At 36.8% G+C, this 26,635-nt stretch overlaps 1 protein-coding gene across 1 annotated transcript in view; it reads right to left on the bottom strand.

The window, feature by feature from the left end:
- Positions 1-26,635, bottom strand: part of DNAH12 (dynein axonemal heavy chain 12) — a 187,723-nt gene that overhangs the window by 144,754 nt on the left and 16,334 nt on the right. The window contains exons 4-12 of the mRNA XM_055557953.1: positions 20,320-20,401; positions 20,100-20,126; positions 9,883-10,072; positions 8,981-9,053; positions 8,216-8,374; positions 7,817-8,012; positions 6,058-6,246; positions 4,019-4,175; positions 2,264-2,355 (exon numbers count right to left, since the gene is read on the bottom strand). Coding sequence (XP_055413928.1) covers positions 2,264-2,355; positions 4,019-4,175; positions 6,058-6,246; positions 7,817-8,012; positions 8,216-8,374; positions 8,981-9,053; positions 9,883-10,072; positions 20,100-20,126; positions 20,320-20,401 — 1,165 coding nt within the window. The remainder of the gene's footprint in view (positions 1-2,263; positions 2,356-4,018; positions 4,176-6,057; positions 6,247-7,816; positions 8,013-8,215; positions 8,375-8,980; positions 9,054-9,882; positions 10,073-20,099; positions 20,127-20,319; positions 20,402-26,635) is intronic.

Below are 26,635 nucleotides of genomic sequence, written 5' to 3'. Positions count from 1 at the left end.
CCCATTCCCAGCTCCAAGGCCTTGGCTCAGACATTTTGCCTGGAAGGGAAGGAGAAGCATGTCATAAAATAGATACCTCCTAATCTTTTCCCAAAGGAATTGACTTCAGTTGCAATAGAACATGGAAAAATTCAAGCCTAACTGTGCCCTCAAAAACAGTGGAGGTTGTGGCAAGGAGCAACTTTGAGGAAGGTTCAGTGATTTGGTGAAGATTCTGGCTAAATCATAGACCAGCTAGTTTGAGAGAAAGAGCCAGGGAAGGAGACTGTTGGTATGATCCCTCCTGGGATAGAATAACCATCAAACACTGACTCTGGCAACTGCTTTTTCAAGGGAGTCTGAATTTGATTACAGTAGAGCAAGTTATACCTCTATGGAATTGTTGAAAACAATACAGCAATTAACCAGCAGTATGTGAAGACTAACAGCTACGTATAGCCAGAGAAAGAGAGAATAAAGACATTTGAAACCATAGCCTTTCCAGGATGACTTTCGGCATACCCAACACTGTGGCTCCCTGAGGAGCAACACTCGGTACTTCAGAGGGTGTGGGGAGCAAAACAGACTTCACTAAAATAATCTGCCCAGTCTCTAAACAAATAAACAAGCTAATAAAAATAGCAAACTGGAAGAGAGACCAGTGCCTGGAGTTGCTACAATATATTACCTAAAATGTCCGGATTCCAACAGAAAATTATGAGACATACAAAGAAACAAGAAAGCAGGACCCATACATTGGTAAAACAAAACAAAATAAAAAAACACAGTCAGGGACTTCCCTAGCATTCCAGTGGTTAAGACCTGAGTTTCCAATGTAGAGGCCATGAAAGATTCCCACAGGATGGTTGAAGATCCCGTGTGCCACAGCTAAGACCCAAAGCAGCCAAATAAATAAATAAAAATAAATATTTTTTAAAATATTAATGGAATTTTTCACAGAACTAGAACACAATTATTCTAAAATTTGTACAGAAACACAAAATACCCTAGATATTGTATTCCTAACTACCTATTCTTCAGCTGTACCTGTGTACTTAGTCACTCAGTTGTGTCCAACTCTTTCCCAACCCATGAAATGTAGCCCCACCAGGCTCCTCTGTTCATTCTTCAGCCATTTGGGGTTTATTCAACGTTCTCTGAACACCTCTAAATACTTTTGGCCCTGTCTTATGTTACATTGGAGAGGGCAATGGCACCCCACTCCAGTACTCTTGCCTGGAAAATCCTATGGACGGAGGAGCCTGGTAGGCTTCAGTCCATGGGGTCGCTAAGAGTCAGACACGACCGAGCGACTTCACTTTCACTTTTCACTTTCATGCATTGGAGAAGGAAATGGCAACCCACTCCAGTGTTCTTACCTGGAGAATCCCAGGAACGGGGGAGCCTGGTGGGCTGCCGTCTATGTGGTCGCACAGAGTCGGACACGACTGAAGCGACTTAGCAGTAGCAGTAGCAGTAGCAGTATGTTACATTTCCCCTCTTCTTCACCTATAAACTATTTCAAAGCCCAGCCCACTTTTCACTTTTTCTAGAAATCTTCATCAATTTATTGACGCAAAAGTAGCCATTCCTTCTTCTAAGGTTCCATACCACTTTGTCCCTATCTCCATTCTAGTACTAATTTCAATATATTACAGTTGGGCTTCCCTGGTAGCGCAGTTGGTAAAGAATCCTCCTGCAATATAGGAGACCCCAGTTCAATTACTGGATCGAGAAGATCCCCTGGAGAAGGGATAGGCTACCCACTACAATATTCTTGGGCTTCCCTTGTGGCTCATCTCATAAAGAATCCACCTGCAATGAGGGGAGACCTGGGTTCAATCTCTGAATTGGGAAGATCCCCTGGAGAAGGGAAAGGCTACCCACTCTGGTATTCTGGATTGGAGAATTCCATGGACTGTATAGTCCATGGGGTGGCAGAGTCGGACACGACTAAGCAACTTTCACTTTCACAGTTGTTATTTCTATGTCTGGTTTCCATGTTCAATATAAGCTCTTGAGGATAATGTTTATATATTATTTATTTTTGCATAACCAAAATATTGCTATATGTCTGAATGTGATGAAAAGCATTTTTGTTGAATCAATGAATGAGCTAAATGAATAAGGGAATTATTAGATGAACATATGAGTTTACTAGAATGATGTTTTGAATAAGAAATCCTATTAACTCAGACCGATGCATTTATTTTTTAGAATAAAAAATCTTAACTTTAAAAATAAATTCAAAAAAGCATTAATGAAAAACAGAATTAACACATACCTTTGTGTATTCATCAAAAGTATGATCCTCTGCCTGAAAAGTCTCTATCAGCTTAACAGCAGTCCCATCAATGAGCCAACTGTACTTTTCAACTGAAAATTAATAATCTAATTTAAATCTCAATTATACTCTTTTAAAAAGATAAAGTGCTTTTTATATAGTCATAGACTAGAGCAGCCTATTTAATTAAATATTATTAATAGACTAACAACATACATTAACATGAATAGATGTAATAACATAAAATAAAACTAACAAGCCAACCAGATTAAAAGTAGACTTTTAAAATAAAAATAATAGTTTATATAAAATAACTTAGAGGTACAGATAAAACTTCCTTGGTGACTCAGACAATAAAGAATCTGCCTGTAATATGGGAGACCTGGGTTCGATCCTTGGGTTGGGAAGATCCCTTGGAGAAGGGTATGACTACCTACTCCAGTATTCTTGCCTGGAGAATTCCACAGACAAAGAAGCCTGAGCCTGGTGGGCTCAGTCCAGGGGGTCACAAAGAGTCGCACACAACTGAGTGAATAACATTTTCAACACTACTCTGAACTAATAATGCTTTTAAGGGCTTCCCAGATGGTGCAGTAGTTAAGAATCTGCCTGCCAATGCAGGAGATGCAGGTTCAATCCCTGGGTCAGGAAGATTCCCTGGAGTAAAAAATGGCAACCCACTTCATTTTTCTTGCCTGGAGCATTCCATGGACAGAGGAGCCTGGAGAGCTACAGTTCATGGGCTTGCAAAGAGTCGGATATGACTGAGTGACTAACACTTTCACAGATCAGATCAGATCAGTCGCTCAGTCGTGTCTGACTCTTTGAGACCCCATGAATCGCAGCACGCCAGGCCTCCCTGTCCATCACCAACTCCCGGAGTTCACTCAGACTCATGTCCATCGAGTCAGTGATGCCATCCAGCCATCTCATCCTCTGTCCTCCCCTTCTCCTCCTGCCCCCAATCCCTCCCAGCATCAGAGTCTTTTCCAATGAGTCAACTCTTCGCATGAGGTGGCCAAAGTACTGGAGTTTCAGCTTTAGCATCATTCCTTTCAAAGAAATCCCAGGGCTGATCTCCTTCAGAATGAACTGGTTGGATCTCCTTGCAGTCCAAGGGACTCTCAAGAGTCTTCTCCAACACCACAGTACAAAAGCATCAATTCTTCGGTGCTCAGCCTTCTTCACAGTCCAACTCTCACATCCATACATGACCACAGGAAAAACCATAGCCTTGACTAGACGAACCTTTGTTGGCAAAGTAATGTCTCTGCTTTTGAATATGCTGTCTAGGTTGGTCATAACTTTCCTTCCAAGGAGTAAGCGTCTTTTCACAGATAAGCCAGTTAATAAAAAGTTCTGGTTAACAGAATGTCAAATAACAACTATTTATCCTGACACCATAACATACTGACCCCATAACATACTTGAAGAGATGATTAAGCTGAAATTGTTAGAAATTACCTTGCTTTTGCCCTTGATTTAACTTTCTGTTTATATCAACATTCTTTCTCTCTATGTTTTGACTTTATGACCCTGCTCCAGTTAATAGTCACCCTTTGGACTGAATAACAGAATTCAAGTTTCTTGGGTTTGATCCATGACTCTGTCAGAAACCATGCCTATGCTCACTTCTTGCTCTCTCTGGTCTGTCATAACAGATCCAGACAACCAAATATCTGACAAAATTCTAGTAAAAATAAAATGGATTTTTTTATCACAAAAAAAGAGATATAATATTTGTGTCATATATACCGTATGTCTCATAATGTTTTCTTGCGCCTTCTAAGTTACGATGCACCGCCACCTTCAGCTTATCAAGAGCCCACTGTAACACATGTTCAGGAAGTTCTGTGTCAAGATTCACAGGTGTTGAAGTTCCTGATAGCCAAGAGGGTACTGTTTGGACATTCTAACAGATATAAAAATGATAATTTATGAAATAAATATCTGTACAGTTGATCTATATGTAGATCTTATATTATACTTAAATTAATTTCAGGTTTCAATGGTCCAGGAAAAGATAACTTGATGCAAAATAATGATTTAAAATATAAAACCTTAGTTGACTTAGTTTTTTATCATTCAACAAATCTCTGTAAGGAATTATAATGTTGAAGTGATTATATTAGAAAGCTCTAGAAAGAACACACATCACTTGGATCTTGTCCTTAAGAAGTTCACAACTCAATAGGGAACATGAAACACATAAAATATCAATTTGTAAATATGTATATATTCATACTACAACATAAAAATTAATATATTTATTAATTCATAACTACAATAAAAGTTCTAAAAAGAAAAATATCATCTCAAGCCAGGAAACTTTCTCAAAGAGAAAGCACTTTTAACTTACAAAAATTTGGAGGATTAAAAGAAAACAACAAGTTATGTACATATACATTTTATAGAGCTTATATTCAACTAAAAAGTTTTAAGAAGAGCCACATGACATCACCTTTATGGAAGAAAGCAAAGAAGAACTAAAAAGCCTCTTGATGAAAGTGAAAGAAGAGAGTGAAAAAGCTGGCTTAAAACTCAATATTCAAAAAACTAAGATCATGGCATCCGGTCCCATCACTTCATGGCAAATATATGGGGAAACAATGGAAACAGTGACAGACTTTACTGTTTGGGGCTCCAAAATCACTGCAGATGGTGACTACAGCCATGAAATTAAAAGACACTTGCTCCTTGGAAGAAAAGCTATGACCAACCTGTGAAGTTGCTCAGTCGTGTCTGTCTCTTTGCAACCCCATGGACTGTAGCCTACCAGGTTCCACCATCCATGGGATTTTCCAGGCAAGAATACTGGAGTGGGTTGCCATTTCCTTCTCCAGGAGATCTTCCTGACCCAGGGATTGAACCTGGGTCTCCCGCATTGTAGGCAGACACTTTACCGTCTGAGCCACCACCTAGACAGCACATTAAAAAGCAGAGACATTACTTTGCCAACAAAGGTCCATCTAGTCAAAGGTATGGTTTTTCCAGTAGTCATGTATGAATGTAAGAGTTAGACTATAAAGAAAGCTGAGCGCCGAAGAATTGATGCTTTTGAACTGAAGTGTTGAAGAAGACTCTTGAGAGTCCCTTGGACTGCAAGGAGATCCAACCAGTCACTTCTAAAGGAAATCAGTCCTGAATATTCATTGGAAGCACTGATGCTGAAGCTGAAGCTCCAATACTTTGGCCACCTGATGCGAAGAACTGACTCATTGGAAAAGACCCTGATACTGGGGAAGATTGAAGGCAGGAGGAGAAGGGGACAATAAAGGATGAGATGGTTGGATGGCATCATCGACTCGATGGACATGAGTTTGAGCAAGCTCTGGTAGTTGGTGATGGACAGGGAAGTCTGGTGTGCTGCAGTCCACCAGGTTGCAAAAAGTTGGACACGACTGAGCAACTGAACTAAACTGAAAGAAATCTGATGAGTAGAGTCACAGATGTAGGAAAAAAGCTTTTGGCTACTAGAGGGTAAGGGGGTGGAGGGATAAACTAAGAGGTTGGGATTGACATATACACACTAATACAAATATGTATGTGTATGCATACATTTATATATAATAGATAACTAATGAGGACCTCTCTATAGCACAGGGAACTCTACTCAGTACTCTGTAATGATACACATGGAGAAAGAATCTTAAAAAAAAAAAAAAGTGGATATACGTACATGTATAACTGATTCATTTTTCTGTACATTTGAAACTAACAACATTGTAAATCAACTATACTCCAATAAAATATTTTTTTAAAAAGAAACCCAATGAATAAGGATAAAGACTTACCTGCAGAGCTTCAGCTATTCGCTCAACCAAACCAAAGACAACATCTTCCAAATCTTGAAAAGTAGGATAAAATTCCATTTTATCATCATCAAAAGTCAATTCCATCTTAAATATGGGCAGCCTTTGTTGATCTTCTGGGTCAAAGAGCTTTACAAATCCTTCTACAGTTCTCTTTAAGAGATCTTTTAGCTGCATGATACCATAAGTTATTACTAGTTTAGAAAGTACAAACCTTTAACTAAAAGTTTAAATCAGTGAACTATTGCCGATAATTAATTCATTTTACCAATCCATTTAGTCCTGAAAATTATCTTCATTCAGCACAATATGTTCTTAATACAGTTTAAAATAGAACGATATATGCAAACTTTAATTTTTCTATAGAATATCAACAGTCTTAAAATGGCAACTTAGAATCTTCCACATTCTTCAGTAATTTTGTCCCTGGTACAAAAAAAGTTCCAGAAGACCCAAGAGCATGGTAAAGCCTGAGGGGTGGAGGGGCCTAAAACACAGTTTGGGGGCTGTCACGAGGTGATGGGCTTCCCTTGTGGCTCAGCTTCTAGAGAATCCGTCTGCAATGCAGGAGACCTGGGTTCCATCCCTGGGTTGGGAAGATCCCCTGCAGAAGGGAAAAGCTACCCACTCCAGTATTCTGGCCTGGAGAATTCCATGGACTATATAGTCCATGGGGTCACAAAGAATCAGACACGACTGAACAACTTTCACTTTTCACTTTTACTTTCGTGAGGTATGGATTTGGGGCAAGTGAGAGTGATGTACTAATGCTAGGTCCTACAATTACAAGATCTAATTATTAAACATTCAAGAATTCTGTGAACCAGATACTAAACTCTTGGATGCCTGAAAATCACCATGGTAGGAATATTTATACCATGGAAATTGGCAAACACTACAAATCAGGAGTTCTTCTCCTGGAGCATCAGATTTCCAGCATACCATTACTTGAGAGTGAAGCCACTGGAACTTAGAAATGTGCACTATAAGTTACTAAAGGATGAATAATACTTTCTTATATATAACCAATTATTAGAAATGTAAACAAAGTAGACAAACATAGATTTAAATAACCTTCACAACATTTTTCAACTCTTAACTTCTTATCATATAATCATTGTCCTCTTAAGAGGATAAAGGTAAAAAGGAAATCATGTATATTCATTACAGTGTTACATATCAGATTCATATATATATATGTGTACACATATATATATATGCCTTTAAAAAGGCAAAATTTATGGAATCTTTGGAGATCTTTACAAAAAGGAAAACTTTTTATTAAAAACTATTTTTCTAGGGTTATATTTTTACAATAGTAAAAATTCAAGGAGCCAATAAAATAATTGTATAAAATTCATATCCTCTGTCATTTAAAAATGATCAATAACATTTCAAATCAAGATTTTACTAAGAACAAAATGATAATAAATTAACCTAGAATTTCATAAGTTCAAAAATACATTCTCTAGGATAATCCTTTTATTAATTTACTTTAATAAAGCTATAGATAATTAGCTTATAGCCTTTAAGCATGAGTCTGGTAATCACTCATAATATTGACACATACTTCTAGAGTTACCTCTCATTTTACACTGCTTCCAGAAATGAAGTACTGTTCAGTTAAACTAGTAAAAGTCTCTCTTACTTTATTTCAAAATAATTATATAGCACTATACCTCATAAAATGCTAAATTAACTTTAATAACATTATCATTTAAAATATACAAAATCTATTTACCTGATTTGACATAAGTGTGGAAACGCAGTTATAAAATGCATCCAGTTTCTCAGGTTTAATGCCTTCTAGTGCCTCCTTCTTGGTAAAGAGATTTATAACCTTTGGATACCAAGTGTTCATTATCTTCTCTTCTGCCTTTCTAGCTTGTATTGATAAATCATTTCTTAGTGATTCACAATCAATAGGGCCTTTACCTCTATTTATGAGAAAAAAAATGATTTAAAACAAACAAACTGGTCATGATACAAAATGAGTGAAGCAAGTAAGATAAGCTAAAAACTTTTTAAATGTGAAAACTCCTAAATATTTATCAGTTATAAAACTTATATAGTCAAAAATATAGACTCAAGCAGAAGACATTCAAATTTTAAATGTTAATTAATAAATATGGGATTTTACCTAATTCCAGTTAAGTCTAGCAAAACTGTATTGGCAAATGTTGTATAACCAAGGTCCAGTAACATTTTCATGGTTGGATGAACAATGTGCAAATTAGCTAATATTTGGTTTCTTGTCTGCAGATAGTTAGAATGCCAAGGCTTAGAATAATCCAGGCCTCTGGAAAAACAAAACACTGAATCAAACAGGATTCAAATGACACATTCTAAATTTTAGTAAGTAATACTTATGGCATAGAATTAGTATCAAAGTGAGAAGACAGGATTGAGAAGAGAGAAATGGGGTCAGCAATGGGAAACTTAGTAGATAAGCATGTAACAAAAATACATCAAGGTCTTGAGAGTTCATTCTCTTCAGAGAGAATAAAGAGATCATTGGTGCCTAAGGAAGGCTGATGGGCCATGCATGAGTTCCTTAACTTCCACTGTGCTCTGGCTCAGTCACCCTACATAAACAAACTTGGTCCTTAGAATTGGGGAGAAGAGAGGGAGAAATCTGTCTGGCATACTCCAAAGTTTACTTATGAAAGACCAAGTTGAGTTATACATCTATAAAGGTTCTCATAAGTGTATAATCAACAACTAGGTAAGTCCAATGTAGAGGATACATTTAGGGGAGGAAAAAAACAGTATTACAATTCTTTTACATGTTTTCAAAACACTTTTGAGCTTCATAATTTTAGCCTTGAATGCAAGATCGATCAGTTTATTTTCAGTCTGTTATCAAAACCTAGATGCAGTACTGTTTTTTAAAAGATTTACTCACACAGGGGATTCAGGTATAGGGCCACCTTCATCTTCAACCCAATTAATATCAGGTCTCATGAGAACACTTCTCACTAAAAAAAAAAGAAAAACAGTATTTTATAGATAGATAAATACTTCTTGAAAATCTTTGCAAGACCTACTGAAATCAAAGTTTCAACTTTTGATAATGAGTAGTATAGTTTAATATACATCAAAATGAGTATAAGAAAAAAGTCCCTTGTTTGAAACAAAATTAAGCTTTTGGTACTGTTTTGGCCCTACTTTGAAAGTGAATTTAAATACAGTAAAGCTTTAATAAGTCCTCAACTATTTTCATCTTATCTATACCAAGGTCACTGGCATAATAACTTAAAAAATTAATCCAATTAAAAATTTCAAAGGTTATTTCTCAAATAAATCTCCCCAAACACACTAATACTTTCTTACAATCCTATAAGTAGCATAACTACGACCATAAAGACAAAGTAAAAAGTTAAAAAACTATTAGTTAATAAGCACATTTAAAATCACACGCAAAAAAGTGAAGTCGCTCAGTCATGTCCAACTCTTTGCGACCCCACGGATGGTAGTCTACCAGGCTCCACCGTCCATGGGATTTTCCAGGCAAGAATACTGGAGTGGGCTGCCATTTCCTTCTCCAGGGGATCTTTCCAATCCAGGGATCAAATCCTGGTCTTGTGCACTGCAGACAGACGCTTTACTGTCTGAGCCACAAGGGAACACAAAAAGTGCCCTTAAAAATGGTGCCCATAAATTACAAAGATTTGATTAGATTATAGGCTCAAAATTAAAACTCTAAAAATACATTCAGCTAAACATATGTTTATTATACATATTTCTGCTTTTGATTGGGATAGGCAGGGGAACAAGTAAGCTTGGTGTGTGTTAAATGCTACTTACCCAAATATCTCTTCATGCTTTTTTCAAAATCACGTGACACCTCGTTTATGAGACTTTGAACAAGTTCTTCTTGTTCTTTCCCTTCCTTCAAAGACTCAGGTACCAGCATTAACATGTGATCCAGCCATTCTTGCTGAACAGGTACTATCGGACTACTCTCTACACATTGCTTCAAATAAATATAGTTGAACTGAGAATATAATAAGAAAAAAATAAATGTTCTAAATGGCATACCCTTTCAATGATATATGTGCAAATGTAGCACTTCGGAATAAAAATATTATAAAAAATAACATGCTTTTAGAATAAAAATATTTTACCCCAAAGTACGACCTACAAAGAAGCTATTTTATATATTTATTTATGATGAGTTCTCTCCAAACTAATGTTTTTAGTATATTCTTCACTTTTCAAGGCAAAACAATGATCCTTTGTCTAACTTACTATTCCTTCATTTAACAAATATTCATTAATTCAACAAATATAAAGGTATTCTTCCAAATTTGCTCAGGAAATAGTAGTAAACAAAGCCCCAATCTCTTGGAGATAATATTCTGGTACAATAGCATCATAATATAATTTCATAAATTCTCCCATAACAAAGAGTTGTCTGACAAAAACAGACATAAACAAATGGAAAGATAGTACCTGAGCTTGGTAAAGATGTTTTAACATCACAAAAATTTTAATTTGTTTCCCAATTTAATGAAATACCAATAAAAGTATCTACACATTTTTAAGGAACTGGACAAGTTGAGCCTAAAGTTCAAGTAGAAAAATAAACATGTGAGAATAGCCAAGAAATCCCTGAGAAAGGAAAATTTACAAAGAAGAACTTGTCTTAGGAGACATTAAAATATACTGTAAAGTCTGCCTAATGAGAATAGTGTGATATAGGTACATGAATAGACCACTGGAAAAAAAAAAAAGTCCAGAAATAGATACAACACATTAGGAAAATGTAGCATATAATAAATGTAGCACCCCAAATCACTGAAGCAAAGATGATTTTAATAAATATTTCTGGAACAACTGATCAGCCATTTGGAAAAAGATTAATTTAACAGATATCTTCCAACATACAGAAGAATAAATTCCACATAGATTAGGGATTAACTGAAATGATAAAACTATACAAGGCCTAGAAAAAATTGATAAAATTCTTCTACATTTGAGTGTACAGGAAAACTTCATAACTATGATTCAAATTCCAGGTATAGAAAAGAAAAAAATAAGTTAAAAATTCTGACTGCATAAAATTAAAATGCTTTCATGGCAAAAACCCATCATAATAAAAGAGGTCAAAAGATAGCTGACAATCTGGGAGAAAATATTTGCAACATATATCTCAAATAAAATGGAAAGAATGCTTAAAAATTTAGGAGATGAGTAAAACTTGAGGACATTATGCTAAATGAAATAAGCCAATGACAAAAAATACCTTATGATTTCAGTTATATGAGATATTTAGAGTAGTCAAATACATAAAACAAAAAATAGAATGGTACTTGGCAGGGACTAGGGGGAGAAGGAGTGTTTAATGAGTGTAGAGTTTCAGTTTTGCAAGATGAAAATATTCTGGAGATTGGTTGCACAACAGTGTGAAAATACTTAATACCACGGAACAGTATACTTTAAAATAGTTAAGATGGTAAATTTTATGTTATGTGTACTTTATTACAATTTTTTAAAGTTTTAAATAAAAGTTAGGGTAAAATACATAGAAAAATGAACAGGAAAATATGAACCACAATTTCACAATAAATATATTAACAAAAATGGCTCTTAACCATACGAAAAGGTGTTTGATCTTCATAATTAGAGAAAGCAAATTTAAACTACATTGAGATACCATTTGTCACCTTTCAGACTGACAAAAAGTAAAAAATATGACCCCTATATTCTGTGGTAAGACCATGGTGAATCAAGCACTCTCACAAGCTGCAAGTAGGAACACAAACCGGCACAAACCTTCTTGAGAGGAATTTTGCAGTTTCTATCTAAACTACATATTGATCCAGAAGTCCCACTTCTAGAAATCGAAAATACACATCCAACAATATGAAAACACACTTACACAAGGTTATTCATTGCAACAGAATGCTAGAAATATTTGAGAGCGGCTGAATAAATAACACACTGGTGTGTTCTGTGCAGCAATAAAAATGAATGAGGAAATCAAGTCAGCACATCTTAAGCCTTAAACTTACACAATGTTACGTGTCGATTACATCTCAATAAATCTGGGAGAAAATGTAGATCTCTATAAATGTATCAGATCAGATCAGGCGCTCAGTCGTGTCCGACTCTTTGCGACCCCATGAATTGCAGCACGCCAGGCTTCCCTGTCCCTCACCAACTACCGGAGTTCACTGAGACTCACGTCCATCGAGTCGGTGATGCCATCCAGCCATCTCATCCTCTGTCATCCCCTTCTCCTCTTGCCCCCAATCCCTCCCAGCATCAGAGTCTTTTCCAATGAGTCAACTCTTCGCATGAGGTGGCCAAAGTACTGGAGTTTCAGCTTTAGCATCATTCCTTCCAAAGAAATCCCAGGGCTGATCTCCTTCAGAATGGACTGGTTGGATCTCCTTGCAGTCCAAGGGACTCTCAAGAGTCTTCTCCAACACCACAATTCAAAAGCATCAATTCTTCAGCACTCAGCCTTCTTCACAGTCCAACTCTCGCATCCATACATGACCACAGGAAAAACCATAGCCTGGACTAGATGAACCTTTGTTGGCAAAGTAATGTCTCTGCTTTTGAATATGCTATCTAGGTTGATCATAACTTTCCTTCCAAGGAGTAAGCGTCTTTTAATTTCATGGCTGCAGTCACTATCTGTAGTGATTTTGGAGCCCAGAAAAATAAAGTCTGACACTGTTTCCACTGTTTCCCCATCTATTTCCCATGAAGTGGTGGGACTGGATGCCATGATCTTTGTTTTCTGAATGTTGAGCTTTAAGCCAACTTTTTCACTCTCCTCTTTCACTTTCATCAAGAGGCTTTTGAGTTCCTCTTCACTTTCTGCCATAAGGGTGGTGTCATCTGCATATCTGAGGTTATGGATATTTCTCCTGGCAATCTTGATTCCAGCTTGTGTTTCTTCCAGTCCAGCGTTTCTCATGATGTACTCTGCATGTAAGTTAAATAAACAGGGTGAGAATATACAGCCTTGACGAACTCCTTATCCTATTTGAAACCAGTCTGTTGTTCCATGTCCAGTTCTAACTGTTGCTTCCTGACCTGCATACAAATTTCTCAAGAGGCAGATCAGGTGGTCTGGTATTCCCATCTCTTTCAGAATTTTCCACAGTTTATTGTGATCCACACAGTCAAAGGCTTTGGCATAGTCAATAAAGCAGAAATAGATGTTTTTCTGGAACTCTCTTGCTTTTTCCATGATCCATCGGATGTTGGCAATTTGATCTCTGGTTCCTCTGCCTTTTCTAAAATCAGCTTGAACATGAGGAAGTTCACGGTTCACATATTGCTGAAGCCTGGCTTGGAGAATTTCAAGCATTACTTTACTAGCGTGTGAGATGAGTGCAATTGTGAGGTAGTTTGAGCATTCTTTGGCATTGCCTTTCTTTGGGATTGGAATGAAATCCATATCTATAAATGTATATGGGGGATTTCTGGGGTGTACTGTGAAGTTAAAATGCAAAAGAATATAGTATGATGCATTTTGTGTAAGATAAAAAGGAAAATGAGAACATTTATCTGTTTCTTCATGAAATATTAAATACAGAAAGGATAAACCAGAAATCAACATCATCAGTTATTTTAAAGGAAGTAGGTTGTAACAGAGAGAAAGTACTGGGGGGGAGGAACAGGGTAGAAGGATGAAGGATGTGTCATTGACTATAGATTTGGATGCAGTTCTGACTTTAAAATATGCTATTGTTTCACATGCTCAAAAACATGAATAAAGAAAATTAGTAAGGATGAGAGGAAAAAGCCTAAATTAAAAAGAAACAAATGAACCTAAGTGGATTTCAAATTAAAAACATAGCCACATTGAAAGGAGTACAGAACTAATCAAACTAATTTTTGAACACAGTATTTTGATATATGCCTTCAAGCTAAGTACATAAAACTATAGACAAATATTGAACTACAGTGAGTAGATTTCTCACACGAGTTAGCAATTTAAAAACTGTTTACCTGTGTTATAGAATTTAGTAAAATAAGTAAATATATTATGGTTCATAAAATTCATGTTTCTGGATGTGAGAAAAGGGAGTAACAAACATGCAAAGAGGGAAGGCTAGAACTCTGTGATTTTGAATTGGAATAGGAGGCATCAGCATAAACTCAAGGCTTTCAAGATAGATGACAGAAGGAAGGATGGATGGGTAGATAGGTAGATAATTTCCTGGCTCTTTCTATTGAAGGAACCAATAAGCAACTACATCTCAGTTACGTAGTTTACACTTATGCCCCAATTTCTAAATGCCATTCTCTACTAAAAAAGATTCAGGAATCCTTGGAGAAATGACGATTTCAGGATTAGAACAGGAAAAGTACCATTTAAGGCTGGAACATCTTATTGTGTTGATGGGATAAGCTAAAAAGAACATAAGAGGCAACTTGATGTGCTCCCAGTGGCCAAATATGGGGCAGCTGAACATCGAAATAGACCACAATAACAACACATTAAATTCAATAGCTAAAATAAGACTCCATAGCGCACACATGCTAAGTTGCTTCAGTTGTGTCCAACTCTTTTCGACCCTTTGGACTGTAGCCCACAAGGCTCCTCTATCCATGGAATTCTCCAGGCAAGAATACTGGAGTGGGTAGTCATTCCCTTATCCAGGAGATCTTCCCAACCCAAGTATTGCACCCACGTCTCTTACATCCCCTGCATTGGCAGGCAGGTTCTTTACCATTAGCTCCACCTGGGAAACCATAGCCCAGATGCTGCTGCTGCTGCTAAGTCGCTTCAGTCGTGTTCGACTCTGTGCGACCCCATAGACGGCAGCCCACCAGGCTCCCCCGTCCCTGGGATTCTCCAGGCAAGAATACTGGAGTGGGTTGCCATTTCCTTCTCCAATGCATGAAAGTGAAAAGTGAAAGTGAAGTCGCTCAGTCGTGTCCAACTCTTAGCGACCCCATGGACTGCAGCCTACCAGGCTCCTCCGTCCATGGGATTTTCCAGGCAAGAGTACTGGAGTGGGTTGCCATTGCCTTCTCCGATAGCCCAGATACTGATATATAAATGAATGAGTGAAGAAAGAAAAAAGACCAAGTTCTTCCTTAATACAAAATTCCAACTAAAAAATATACAAAGAATGGTGAGAAAATTACTATCTGGCAACCACCATAGTAATCATTGTTGCAGGCAAGAATGTTACTATTATGAGAACAAGTGAATATACAGGAGAATACTTTGTACTCTTTTTACAATTTTTTATAAGTCTGAAATAATTTCAAAATAATAAGTTTTTAAGGAATGGCCTGGTTGGACATTTTTTCATCTAATTTCAAGTATTTTTCAATTAGTTGCTTGCTCAAAAATTTTTCTAGAGGATTATTTCCTATGTCTATTCCACTAATATGCTGCTTGATCTTAAAAGTCTTGTGGTGGTCCCCAATCTCTTAACAGACTGACTCTGTCTAGTTATGAACCTGATCTTCTCCTCACTCTTTCTCTTTCCTCTCTCCCTAGGTGACTTTACCTAGTCTCATGACCATAAATAAAAACTGTATATGTTGATGTGTTCTAAATCTTTATCTCTAGAACTCAGTTCTTTCTGAAATACTCAGAATAGCCAAAAGACATCCCTTGATCTCCTAGTTTCTAATCAGATTAGAAAACAGATCAGAAACTCAGTTTTCAAATATATATTTGATGCTTACAACTGGAATATACATTCTTCCTTCAGCAAAGAGATATCTGATTTTTCTAAGTTTCACCACGTGCTTCAAAGTTTCTTTTGAAAACTTCCTACTTTAGGTGCCCACTGTAGTCTCTTCATACTTCTGTCACAATACCTGTTGTATTTAATTGAACATAATTATTTACATTTTTTAATTCAACAAGCATTAATTGAGTATCCACTATTGGTACTCAATAACATAGTTGTTAAAGACACAAAGATGTTCAAACAGAAGTAATTCCTGGCCTCAAAACTAGAAAATAGATCACTGAAATACATAAAAAGATCAAGGGAATACCTAAAACAATGTGCTAAGTAAAATAACAAAAATAAGCAGTGTATTAACATAATAGGAGCAAATAAGAAGTCATCTATCCAAACCCATTGGAATAGGGTAGACTTCCTGGGGATGATAACTGAGCTGAAGTAGATACAGCCAGGTAAAAGGAAGCATGGATGGTGAGAGGATGTGCCAGGCAAAAGCAGTGTGGTGAGAAATGATATATTTCCTCAAGGATGAATAAGCCAGTCCATGTTGATGAAGCATAAGATATGATAGAGAAAGTGGCAAGAGGAGAGGCAAGAGAATAGGTAGGAGTCACATTACAGAAAGCTTTGCATGCACATTAAGATTTAATTCTATGGTTATGGGAAGCCACTGATGGTTGCTATAGTCAAGGCAAAAGATGAAGGCCCAATCTAAGGCTAGGGCAAGAAGAGGACTAATTGGAAAAATATTCGTAGCATTCAGGGACTAACTATATGGCAGGTGGGCAGTGGGAAAGGGGGAAAAAGAAGTTAAGACACTGGTGCTTCAGTCATGAGTGACTGGATAAATAATGATCATTAGAATAAAGAATAAAGAGGAATAGAAGTTTTACAGAAGAAACTGATAAGTTCATTTTTTCCGACATGTTGAATTTGAGGTATTTGTGCATCAAAATCTATGGGAGTCATCAAAATATGAAAGGTACTTGAAATAAGAAGAGAATCATCCAGGAAGATTCAAGGAAAGAATAGCAAGCCACAGTCAGACAAGGAAGAGAAATCCATGAAGATGACAGGGAAACAATATTTAGAGAACCAGAAAAATAAGTATAAGGGCATTTAAAAGAAACGAATATTCAGCAGTGTTAAAAGTCAGCTAGAATTGTCACTATTTCTTTTTTAGCCATTCTAACAGATACGTAGCGATTAGCTTATCATAATTTTAATTTACATTTCCCAAATAGTTAATGATATTGAGCATTTGGTGTGCTTATTTGCCATCCATATATCCTCTTTGGTAGAATGTCTATCCATGTCTTTTACTCATTTTCTAATTGGATTATTTTTATACTGTTGCGTTTTGAGAGTTCTTAAATATTTTAAATTCAAATCCTTTGTTGGATATGTGATTTGTCAAAAAGTTATTGCAGTATGTAGCATGTTTTTTCATCTTCTTAACAAAGTCTTTCACGTAGAATAGTTTTTAATTTTGATGACGTATATTGTTGTTGTTTTAGTCACTAAGTCGCGTTCTACTTTGCAACGCCATGGATTGTAGCCCGCCAGGTTCCTCTGTCCATGGAATTCTCCAGGCAAGAATACTGGAGTGGGTTGCCATTTTCTTCTCCATGATGACATATAATTTAGTGGTTTTTCCATGGATTGTGCTATTTAAAAATGAGATGTAGTTGATTTACAATATATATTAATTTCAGATGTACAACATAATGATTAAAAATTTTTATAGATTACACTCCATTTAAAGTTTTTATAAAATATTAGCAATATTCCCTGTGCTGTACAATGTATCCTTATAGCTTTTTTATATACAGTAGTTTGTACCTCTTAATCCTCTACCCATCTTGCTCCTCCTCCCTTTCCTCTCCCCATTGGCAACCACTAGTTCATTCTCTATATCTGTGAGTCTGTTTCTGTTTTGTTATGTTCCTTCGTTTGTTTTATTTTTTTAGATTACACATATAAGTGAAAATACACTATATTTATCTTTCTCTGCTTGACTCATTTCACTTAGTGTTGTAAATGGAAATTTTTCATTCTTTTACATGGCTATCGTAAATAATACTATTGTGAACATTAGAGTGCATTTATCTTTTTGACTTAGTGTTTTTGTTTTCTTAGGATGTATACCCAGAAATGGAATTGCTGGGTCATATGGTAGTTCTATTTTTAGTTTTTTGGAGAACCGCCACAGTTTCCCATAGTGGCCACACAAATTTATGTTCCCACCAGCAGTGTACAAATGCTCCCTTTTCTCTACATCCTCACCAACACTGGTTGTTTGTGGTCTTTTTAATGATAGCCATTCTGACAGGTATGACGTGATATCTCACTGTGGTTTTCATTTATATTTCTCTGATGAGTGAACAAATATTGAGCATGTTTTCATGTGCCTATTGGCCATCTGTATGTCTTCTTTGGAAAAACGTCTATTCAGGTCTTCTGCCCATTTTTTAATCAGGTCTTTAAAAATAATTATTTATTTGGTGGCATCAGGTCTTAGTTGTGGCGTGCGGGCTTAGTTGCCCCACTGCATGCGGGCTCTTAGTTCTCAGCCCAGGGACTGAACTCGTGTTCCCTGCATTGGAAAGCAGATTCTTAACCACTGGACCAGCAGGGAAGTGCCAGGCTGTTTATTTTTTTGATATCGAGTTGTATGAGCTGTTTATATGCATTATCAGTCACATAATTTGCAAATATTTTCTCCCATTCAGTAGGAATATTTTCATTTTGTTGATGGTTTTGCTGTGCAAAATTTTTAAGTTTAACTAGGACCTATTTGTTTATTTTTGCTTTTGCTTTCTTTGCCTTAAGAGACAGATCCTAAAAAATATTGCTGTTATTTATATGAATGAGTGTTCTGCCTATATTATCTTCTAGGAGTTTTATGGTTTCCAGTCTTACATTTAGGTCCTTAATATGAATTGTGCTTTTGATGTCATATCTAAGAATTCTTTGCCTATTCCTAGATATTCTTCTAAAAGTTTTTTTAATAGTTTTGTTTTACATTTAAATCTATGATCAAATTTTAGTTAATTTTTGTTCAAGGTGCAAAGTTTAGGCTGAGGTTTGAAGGTTTTTGTTGTTTATTTCTTTCCTTGTTTTCTTTTTTAATGAGTGTCCAGTTGCTCCACTCCATTTGTTGAAAAGATTATCCTTTTTCCATTGAACTGATTTTTTGCTCTTCTGTCAGAAACAACTGTTTATAGCTGTGTGGGTCTATTTCTGAGTCATCTATTCTGTTACATTGATAACAAGTATTCAATTATGTAAAAATAAAAGGTTTTTAAAAGTTACCTGGAGGTCTAGAGAGAGAAATATTGGAAAAACATCCTTTCGGTTTGGCAACTAGTGGTCATTAGTGAAATTAGTGATGAAGTGGTGAAGTTCCTAGAAGCCAGATTGCCAAGAGCAGTGGCTTTAAGCGTGAATGATTATTTTATACCCAGCTACCTACTTTGGATTGTAAGACACTAAAGGCAAAAACTGTAAATGAAAAAATGAGGATGTTAAACACATACACCCAAAAATAACTTGCCATTCACCCAGCCTCACATTAAATATTTATAAATGTTTTGGAGTTGTTTTTACTAGGGTTCTTACACCTAGTAAAGGGACAAATCCACAACCAAAGTCTCTAGAAAAGTTGGGAGGCAGAGGGAGGAGAAGAAAACTTTAAGACAGAAAAACTTGAAATAGCTAAAATGAGGTTCTTCCAAAGATATGCAGTTGGTAGGAAGGTACCCTTAGTCCTCTATCCTGAGAGGAATATTTAAGGGATTTAGGAAGCCTGTAGCCCCATTTGGGAATATACTTCATATATTTCTCTTTTGTGTTACCAGCTCCATAACTTTCCATATCCTATACTGCTAAATAAATTTTACATGCTATCATCTTTGCAACAAGCACGTCACGGTTCCCCTTTGTCACCCATGCACTCAGTGTCTTTTTTTTTTTTTTTAAAATTTCTATCATCTAGCATGTGACTAGCACACAACAGATTCTAAATAAGCAGTCATCATTACATCAATATCAGCACAATAAAAACAGAAATGCATTTCCTTTATAACTACCACTTTGAATATTTTTTTCTTTGGGATAAGAACAGAAAATATTTACAATTAATCCTCAAATAATGAATGGCAACAAGAATGTAACTTGTAAAACCTGCATTGTCATCATGACACGCTTGTTCCCTTAGGCAGAGGAAATAATCTGCTTCTAAATTTCTTCTCTAGGATGGAATATAGCAGGTGGTCTTAGAAGGAACTACTTTGTAACAGTTTGAACATTTTCAAAACAAGAAATATAAAAAATTCAACTCACTGCTTTCTTTTTAATTTCACTGGTCATCTGTCAAAAGCAAACAAATAAGATATAATTAAATCAAGAAAGTTTTAAAGTAATTTTACTATTTTTAATAAAAGCATAAATAGTTTTAAATATATGCATTATTCTTTAAAAATACTACTTATATTGAGATTGACTTAAAACAATAGTTAAAATAGTATATCATTAGTTTTTTAAAGAGAAAATATAAACCTACAGTTGGAGGATAATCTGGCTCTGGTGATGAAGGTGTTCTTTTACCCAGTGTTCTGTCTAAATTCCTTTTGGCTCCTTCAATTCTGAAATTTACAGTTAGAAAAATGTATGACTCTCTTGAATATAACATTAAGATATATTAAAACATTATTATTTGAATATTTTTTCAATTATACTTACGAGATATTCAACGGTTCTTTATCTTACTTAATTTTCTATAACAAATAAATCTCAATTACCATTATCAATGAGTCCTTAATTTTCATATTATTCATGTGTAATATAAAAGGAGACTATAAATAATAGCCCATAATTTTCAATTAGGAGAAGGCAATGGCAGCCCACTCCAGTACTCTTGCCTGGCAAATCCCATGGACCGAGGAGCCTGGTAGGCTGCAGTTCATTGGGTCGCTAAGAGTCAGACACGACTGAGCGACTTCAACAACATCACAATTTTTAAGTTAATCTGATATGGGCCCTTATATGTGTTATCTCTATTCAAACGTCACCCTGTCAGAGATTTCCCTTACCCTTTATACTAAGTAGCACGTCCTTCACTATCCATCCATTTTATCCTTACTTTCCTTGCTTCGTACTACTTAGCACCATTTGACATATTATGTGTTGTAAACCATTTTATTCATTGCCTTATCCTCGATACCCAGAATAGTATCTGGCACATTATCAGTCAGTTCAGCCACTCAGTCATGTCCGACTCTTTGCGATCCCATGGACTGCAATACGCCAGGCCTCCCTGTGCCATCACCAACTCCTGGAGTTTACTCAAACTCATGTCCATTGAGTCGGTGATGCCATCCAACCATCTCATCCTCTGTCATCCCCTTCTCCTCCCGCCTTCAATCTTTCCCAGCATCAGGGTCTTTTCAAATGAGTCAGTTCTTCGCATCATGTGGTCAAAGTACTGGAGTTTCAGCTTCAGCATCAGTCCTTTCAATGAATATTCAGGACCGATTTCCTTTAGATTTGACTGGTTGGATCTCCTTGCAGTCCAAGGGACTCTCAAGAGTCTTCTCCAATACCACAGTTCAAAAGTATCAATTCTTCAGTGCTCAGCTTTCTTCACAGTCCAACTCTCACATCCATACATGACTACTGGAAAAACCATAGCTTTGACTAGACAGACCTTTGTTGGCAAAGTAATGTTTCTGCTTTTTAATATGCTGTCTAGGTTAGTCATAACTTTTCTTCCAAGGAGCAAGCGTCTTTTAATTTCATGGCTGCAGTCACCATCTGCAATGATTTTGGAGCCTAAAAAAATAGTCTGTCACTGTTTTCCCATCTATTTGTCATGAAGTGATGGGACCAGATGCCATGATCTTAGTTTTCTGAATGTTGAGCTTTAAGCCAACTTTTTCACTCTCCTCTTTCACTTTCATCAAGAGGCTCTTTAGTTCTTCTTTGCTTTCTGCCATAAGGGTGGTCTCATCTGCATATCCGAAATTATTGATATTTCTCCTGGCAACCTTGATTCCAGCTTGTGCTTCATCCAGCCCACTGTTTCTCATGATGTACTCTGCATACGTTAAATAAGCAGGGTAACAATATACAGCCTTGACGTACTCATTTCCCTATTTGGAATCAGTCTGTTGTTTCATGTCCAGTTCTAACTGTTGCTTCCTGACCTCCATACAGATTCCTCAAGGGGCAGGTCTGGTGTTCCCATCTCTTGAAGAATTTTCCAGTTTGTTGTGATCCACAAAGTCAAAGGCTTTGGTAGAGTCAATAAAACAGAAGTAGATGCTTTTCTGGAACTCTCTTGCTTTTTCAATGATTCAACGGATGTTGGCAATTTGATCTCTGATTCCTCTGCTTTTTCTAAATCCAGCTTGAATTTCTGGAAGTTCATGGTTCATGTATTGCTGAAGCCTCGCTTGGAGAATTTTGAGCATTATTTTGCTAGCATGTGAGGTAAGTGCAATTGTGCAGTAGTTTGAACATTCTTTGGCTTTGTCTTTCTTTGGGATTGGAATGAAAACTGACTTTTTCCAGTCTGGTGGCCACTGCTGAGTTTTCCAAATTTTCTGGCATATTGAGTGCAACACTTTCACAGCATCATCTTTTAGGATTTGAAATAGCTCAACTGGAATTCCATCACCTCCACTAGCTTTGTTTGGAGTGATGCTTTCTAAGGCCCACTTGACTTCGCATTCCAGGATGTCTGGTTCTAAGTGAGTGATCATACCATCATGATTATCTGGGTCATGAAGATCTTTTTTGTATAGTTCTTCTGTGTATTCTTACCACCTCTTCTTAATATCTTCTGCTTCTGTTAGGTCCATACCATTTCTTCATTGTGCCCATCTCTGCATGGAACGTTCCCTTTGTACCTCTAATTTTCTTGAAGAGAGCTCTATCTTTCCCATTCTATTGTTTTCCTCTATTTCTTTGCACTGATCACTGAGGAAGGCTTTCTTATCTCTCCTTGCTATTCTTTGGAACTCTGCATTCAAATGGGTATATCTTTCCTTATCTCCTTTGCCCTTTGCTTCTCTTTTCACAGCTATTTGTAAGCCCACCTCAGACAACCATTTTGCCTTTTTGCATTTCTTTTTCTTGGAGATGGTCTTGATCCCTGGCACATAATAGGTTCTCAATAAATAGTTTTGAATGTAACAATTTATTATCCATAAAATATAACTTCTTTAAATGAAATTATATTATCATATAATCCATTCATCTGTCATCAAATAAATACTTACTGAATGTTTATATATGCAAGATATCCTACTAGGCTTTATTAAAATATTGCAGTGAGAAATTTCAAGGAATTTATAAACTGAAAGAGTGGAAGGATAAGATCAGGACGCCATATAAAAAGTATGGGCGGGGGAGGTATGAGACACTGATGGTTCAGAGGAGGGACAAGTTCACTCTACCAGAAGGCATCTATGAGGGCTATGTGAACAAGTTAGCATCTGCTATAAGCTTGAAATGAAGAAGAGGGTCATAGGTGATGCAGTTTTCTTGGGCAGATAGATCTGAACAAAAAAGACCCTAAGAAACAGGGAGACAAGGCATCAATCAAAGGCAAAAACTGAGAATAAGGAGTTGTCCAATCTGCCCAGAAGTTATGGAACAGATGGAGATGAGGAGTTTGCAGAAGCGGATTGGAATATCTAGCTAAGAGTATCAAATAGCAAGCTTTTTAATTTAGTAGACAATGGGGAGTTACTGAGATTTTTTTTAAAGCATCCGAACATATTTAGGAAGACAAATTTATCAGTTTATAAAGGCTAAATACACTAGAAGAGAGGGCCAAAGCAGAAATTATACAAGGAAAAGAAAAAAGACCCAAGAAAGAAGACTGGAGGATGCCAAGCATGACAGGAATGATGAAGAACAATTGAAGGAGGCAAAGCAGTCATGGTCAGAGGCAAAAGGAGATCTGGAAACTGAAGGAAAGGACGACCACCAGAACCACATAAGCCTAAACTAGTAAACGCCATAGATAAATATCTGTTCTGCTCACTGCTCTATCCATACCACTTAGTGTCCATCAAGGTCAATAAATATCTGTAGAACGGATGATCACAATAGTGGATTTGGGAAAGATTCTGCATAGTTCAGTACCTTATTTGCTGTGTGAATACTCTCAAAAATATCAATCTGTACCCCAGGATGACTGAGGGGAGATGATACTCATCATTTTCTGAGGTAGCCCAACTTATTGCCATATTCTTAGAAACAAATTTCTTATATTGAGCTGTATGCTTTTAACTTCTATACTCTGGAGCTATATACACACACACACACACACACACAAATCACATTCCTCTTCTATATTACCCCTCTCCAAAACTTAGTGATACTTATTCAGTTCCGTTGACCATTCCTGTCAATAAGTTACCATTTATGATGATTTTATCACATCCTAGGCATTGGCTTCATTGACTATGCTAAAGCCATTAACTGTGTGGATCACAACTAACTTAAAGAGAAAATTCTTAAAGAGATGGGAATACTAGACCACCTTACCTGCCTCCTGAGAAACCTGTATACAGGTCAAGAAGCAACAGTTAGAACCGGACATGGAACAAAGGACTGGGAAAGGAGTTCAAAACTGGGAAAGGAGTACATCAGGGCTGTATATCATCACCCTAATTATTTAACTTATATACAGAGTATATCATGTGAAATGCCAGGCTGGATAATCACAAGCTGGAACCAAGACTTCTGGGAGAAATATCAACAACCTCAGATATGCAGATGATACTACTCTCATGGCAGAAAGTGAAGAGGAACTAAAGAGCCTCTTGATGAGGGTGAAAGACGTGAGTGAAAAAGATGGCTTAAAATTCAACACATTAAGAAAACTAATATCATGGCATCCAGTCCCATCGCTTCGTGGCAAATAGATGGGGAAAAAGTAGAAACAGTGGCAGATTTCATTTTCTTGGGCTCCAAAATCACTGCAGACAGTGACTGCAGCCATGAAATTAAAAGACACTTGCTCCTTGGAAGAAAAGCTATGACAAACCTAGACAGCATATTAAAAAGCAGAGGCATCACTTTAACGACAGAGGTCTGTATAGTCAAAGCTATGGTTTTTCCAGTAGTCATGTATGGATGTGACAGTTGGACCATAAAGAAGACTGTGTGCTGAAGAATTGATGCTTTAGAATTTTGGTGCTGGAGAAGACTCCTGAGAGTTCCTTGGACAGAAAGGAGTTCAAACCAGTCAATCCTAAATGCAATTAACCCTGATTATTCATTGGAAGGGCTGATGCTGAAGCTGAAGCTCCAATAATTTGGCCACCTGATGTGAAGAGCCAACTCACTGGAAAAGACTCTGATGCTGGGAAAGATTGAAGGCAAAAGGAGAAGAGGGTGGCAGAGGATGAGATGGTTAAATAGCATCACCAACTCATGAATTTGAGCAAACTCAGAGACAGTGAAGGACAGGGAAGCCTGGCATGCTGCAGTCCATGGGGCCACAAAAAGTTGGACACAACCTAGCGACTGAACAGCAACAATAGGCCCTGACTTAAGATCTTTATAAGAGTGGATCTCATTTAACTCTCATAGAAACCCTACAAGACAACCACTATATTCCCATCTTACAGATAGGAGGAATAAGATAAGTAAAGTTACGTGACTTGCCAAATTTACATTGCTAATAAGCTGCAGAGATGGAATATGAATTCAGGCCTGTCTAATGCCAGAGTCTATACTCTTTCCCATTAAACAAGTCAGTTCCCTTCAAATTAGGCAGTTTCAAGACTTCTCACTCTCCTCAGTAGCTATAATGGTTTATCAGTGTCCCTCTTAAAATATAAGCCAAGAATTCCAGATGTTGCTTGACCAGTGCAGAATGAAAAATTTTCTCTTCCACATTCTAGATATTCTTCATTTATTAAAACAGTATAAGACTGAATTAGATTTCTTGAGTAGCTTCATTTCCCTGTTGAGTCTTAATGAAGCCTGACTAAATGAAATTCCAAAGGCTTTCTCATATGGAATAGAAAACATACTTGGAATATCTTTCTTCCTATTTTCTTTGTTAATTGTCAAGCCAGGCCAGACTTCCCTTTATCTGTCACTATCTCCCTAAGCAGCCTTGCTCTCAGTAATCAATACTTTCAAGGACTTTGCCTTATCCTTTGGTATGCCAGTTGGCACTAGCTACCTTGCACTGTAACAATCCCAACATAAACATGTCTAACTTCCTTGAGCTCTTTCTATATAAATACCACTGTTTAATATAGCAATAATTTTCTGGAGTGTGCTTTCTCCTTCTGCTATAAATAATCAATTAAAAAAAGAGCTGAGAAGAATATAAGAAGGAGCCTTTTCACTCCCTGTTTTTCCTTTTTGTGTTAACAATCAAAAGCAGATAAATAAAACTGGATAATTTCAAAGGACTGTGTGAGAGACTACATGTGGTAAAGAAGAGAAAGGTTGGTCTGAATCAAGAGGTAGGCAGTGGCCAAGGAAGAAGTGGCTCATCCCTGGAAATCTGGAAAGCTACAGAATAATTTTCTATTTTTGCTCAGTCAAGTGTTTCCAGGACCTGCTCCCAGCAGGGGGCCCAGTTCTGCCCAGGACTCCTTATATCCCACTTTATTCCTGGAACTCTATCCACAGACCTCACCTGATTCTACTCTTCCCCAGGTCCCTGATACTCTAGTGGCATTGACTATTTGTCAGTTCCTAAAACACACTGAAAGCATTCCCATTTCAGGGCTTTCATGCTTGCTATCCCCTTTGCTGGAGTGGTGTTCCCGTGTTTATTTAAATGAGAAGCTTCTTACTCTTTAAATCTCTAAATATAATGTCCACAAGACTTACCTGCAATG

Source organism: Bubalus kerabau, chromosome 20 (assembly GCF_029407905.1).
Source record: "Bubalus kerabau isolate K-KA32 ecotype Philippines breed swamp buffalo chromosome 20, PCC_UOA_SB_1v2, whole genome shotgun sequence".
Taxonomy (NCBI): Eukaryota; Metazoa; Chordata; class Mammalia; order Artiodactyla; family Bovidae; genus Bubalus; species Bubalus kerabau.
The sequence above is the reverse complement of the archived record's forward strand: the minus strand, read 5'-3'. Positions and strand labels throughout refer to the sequence as shown.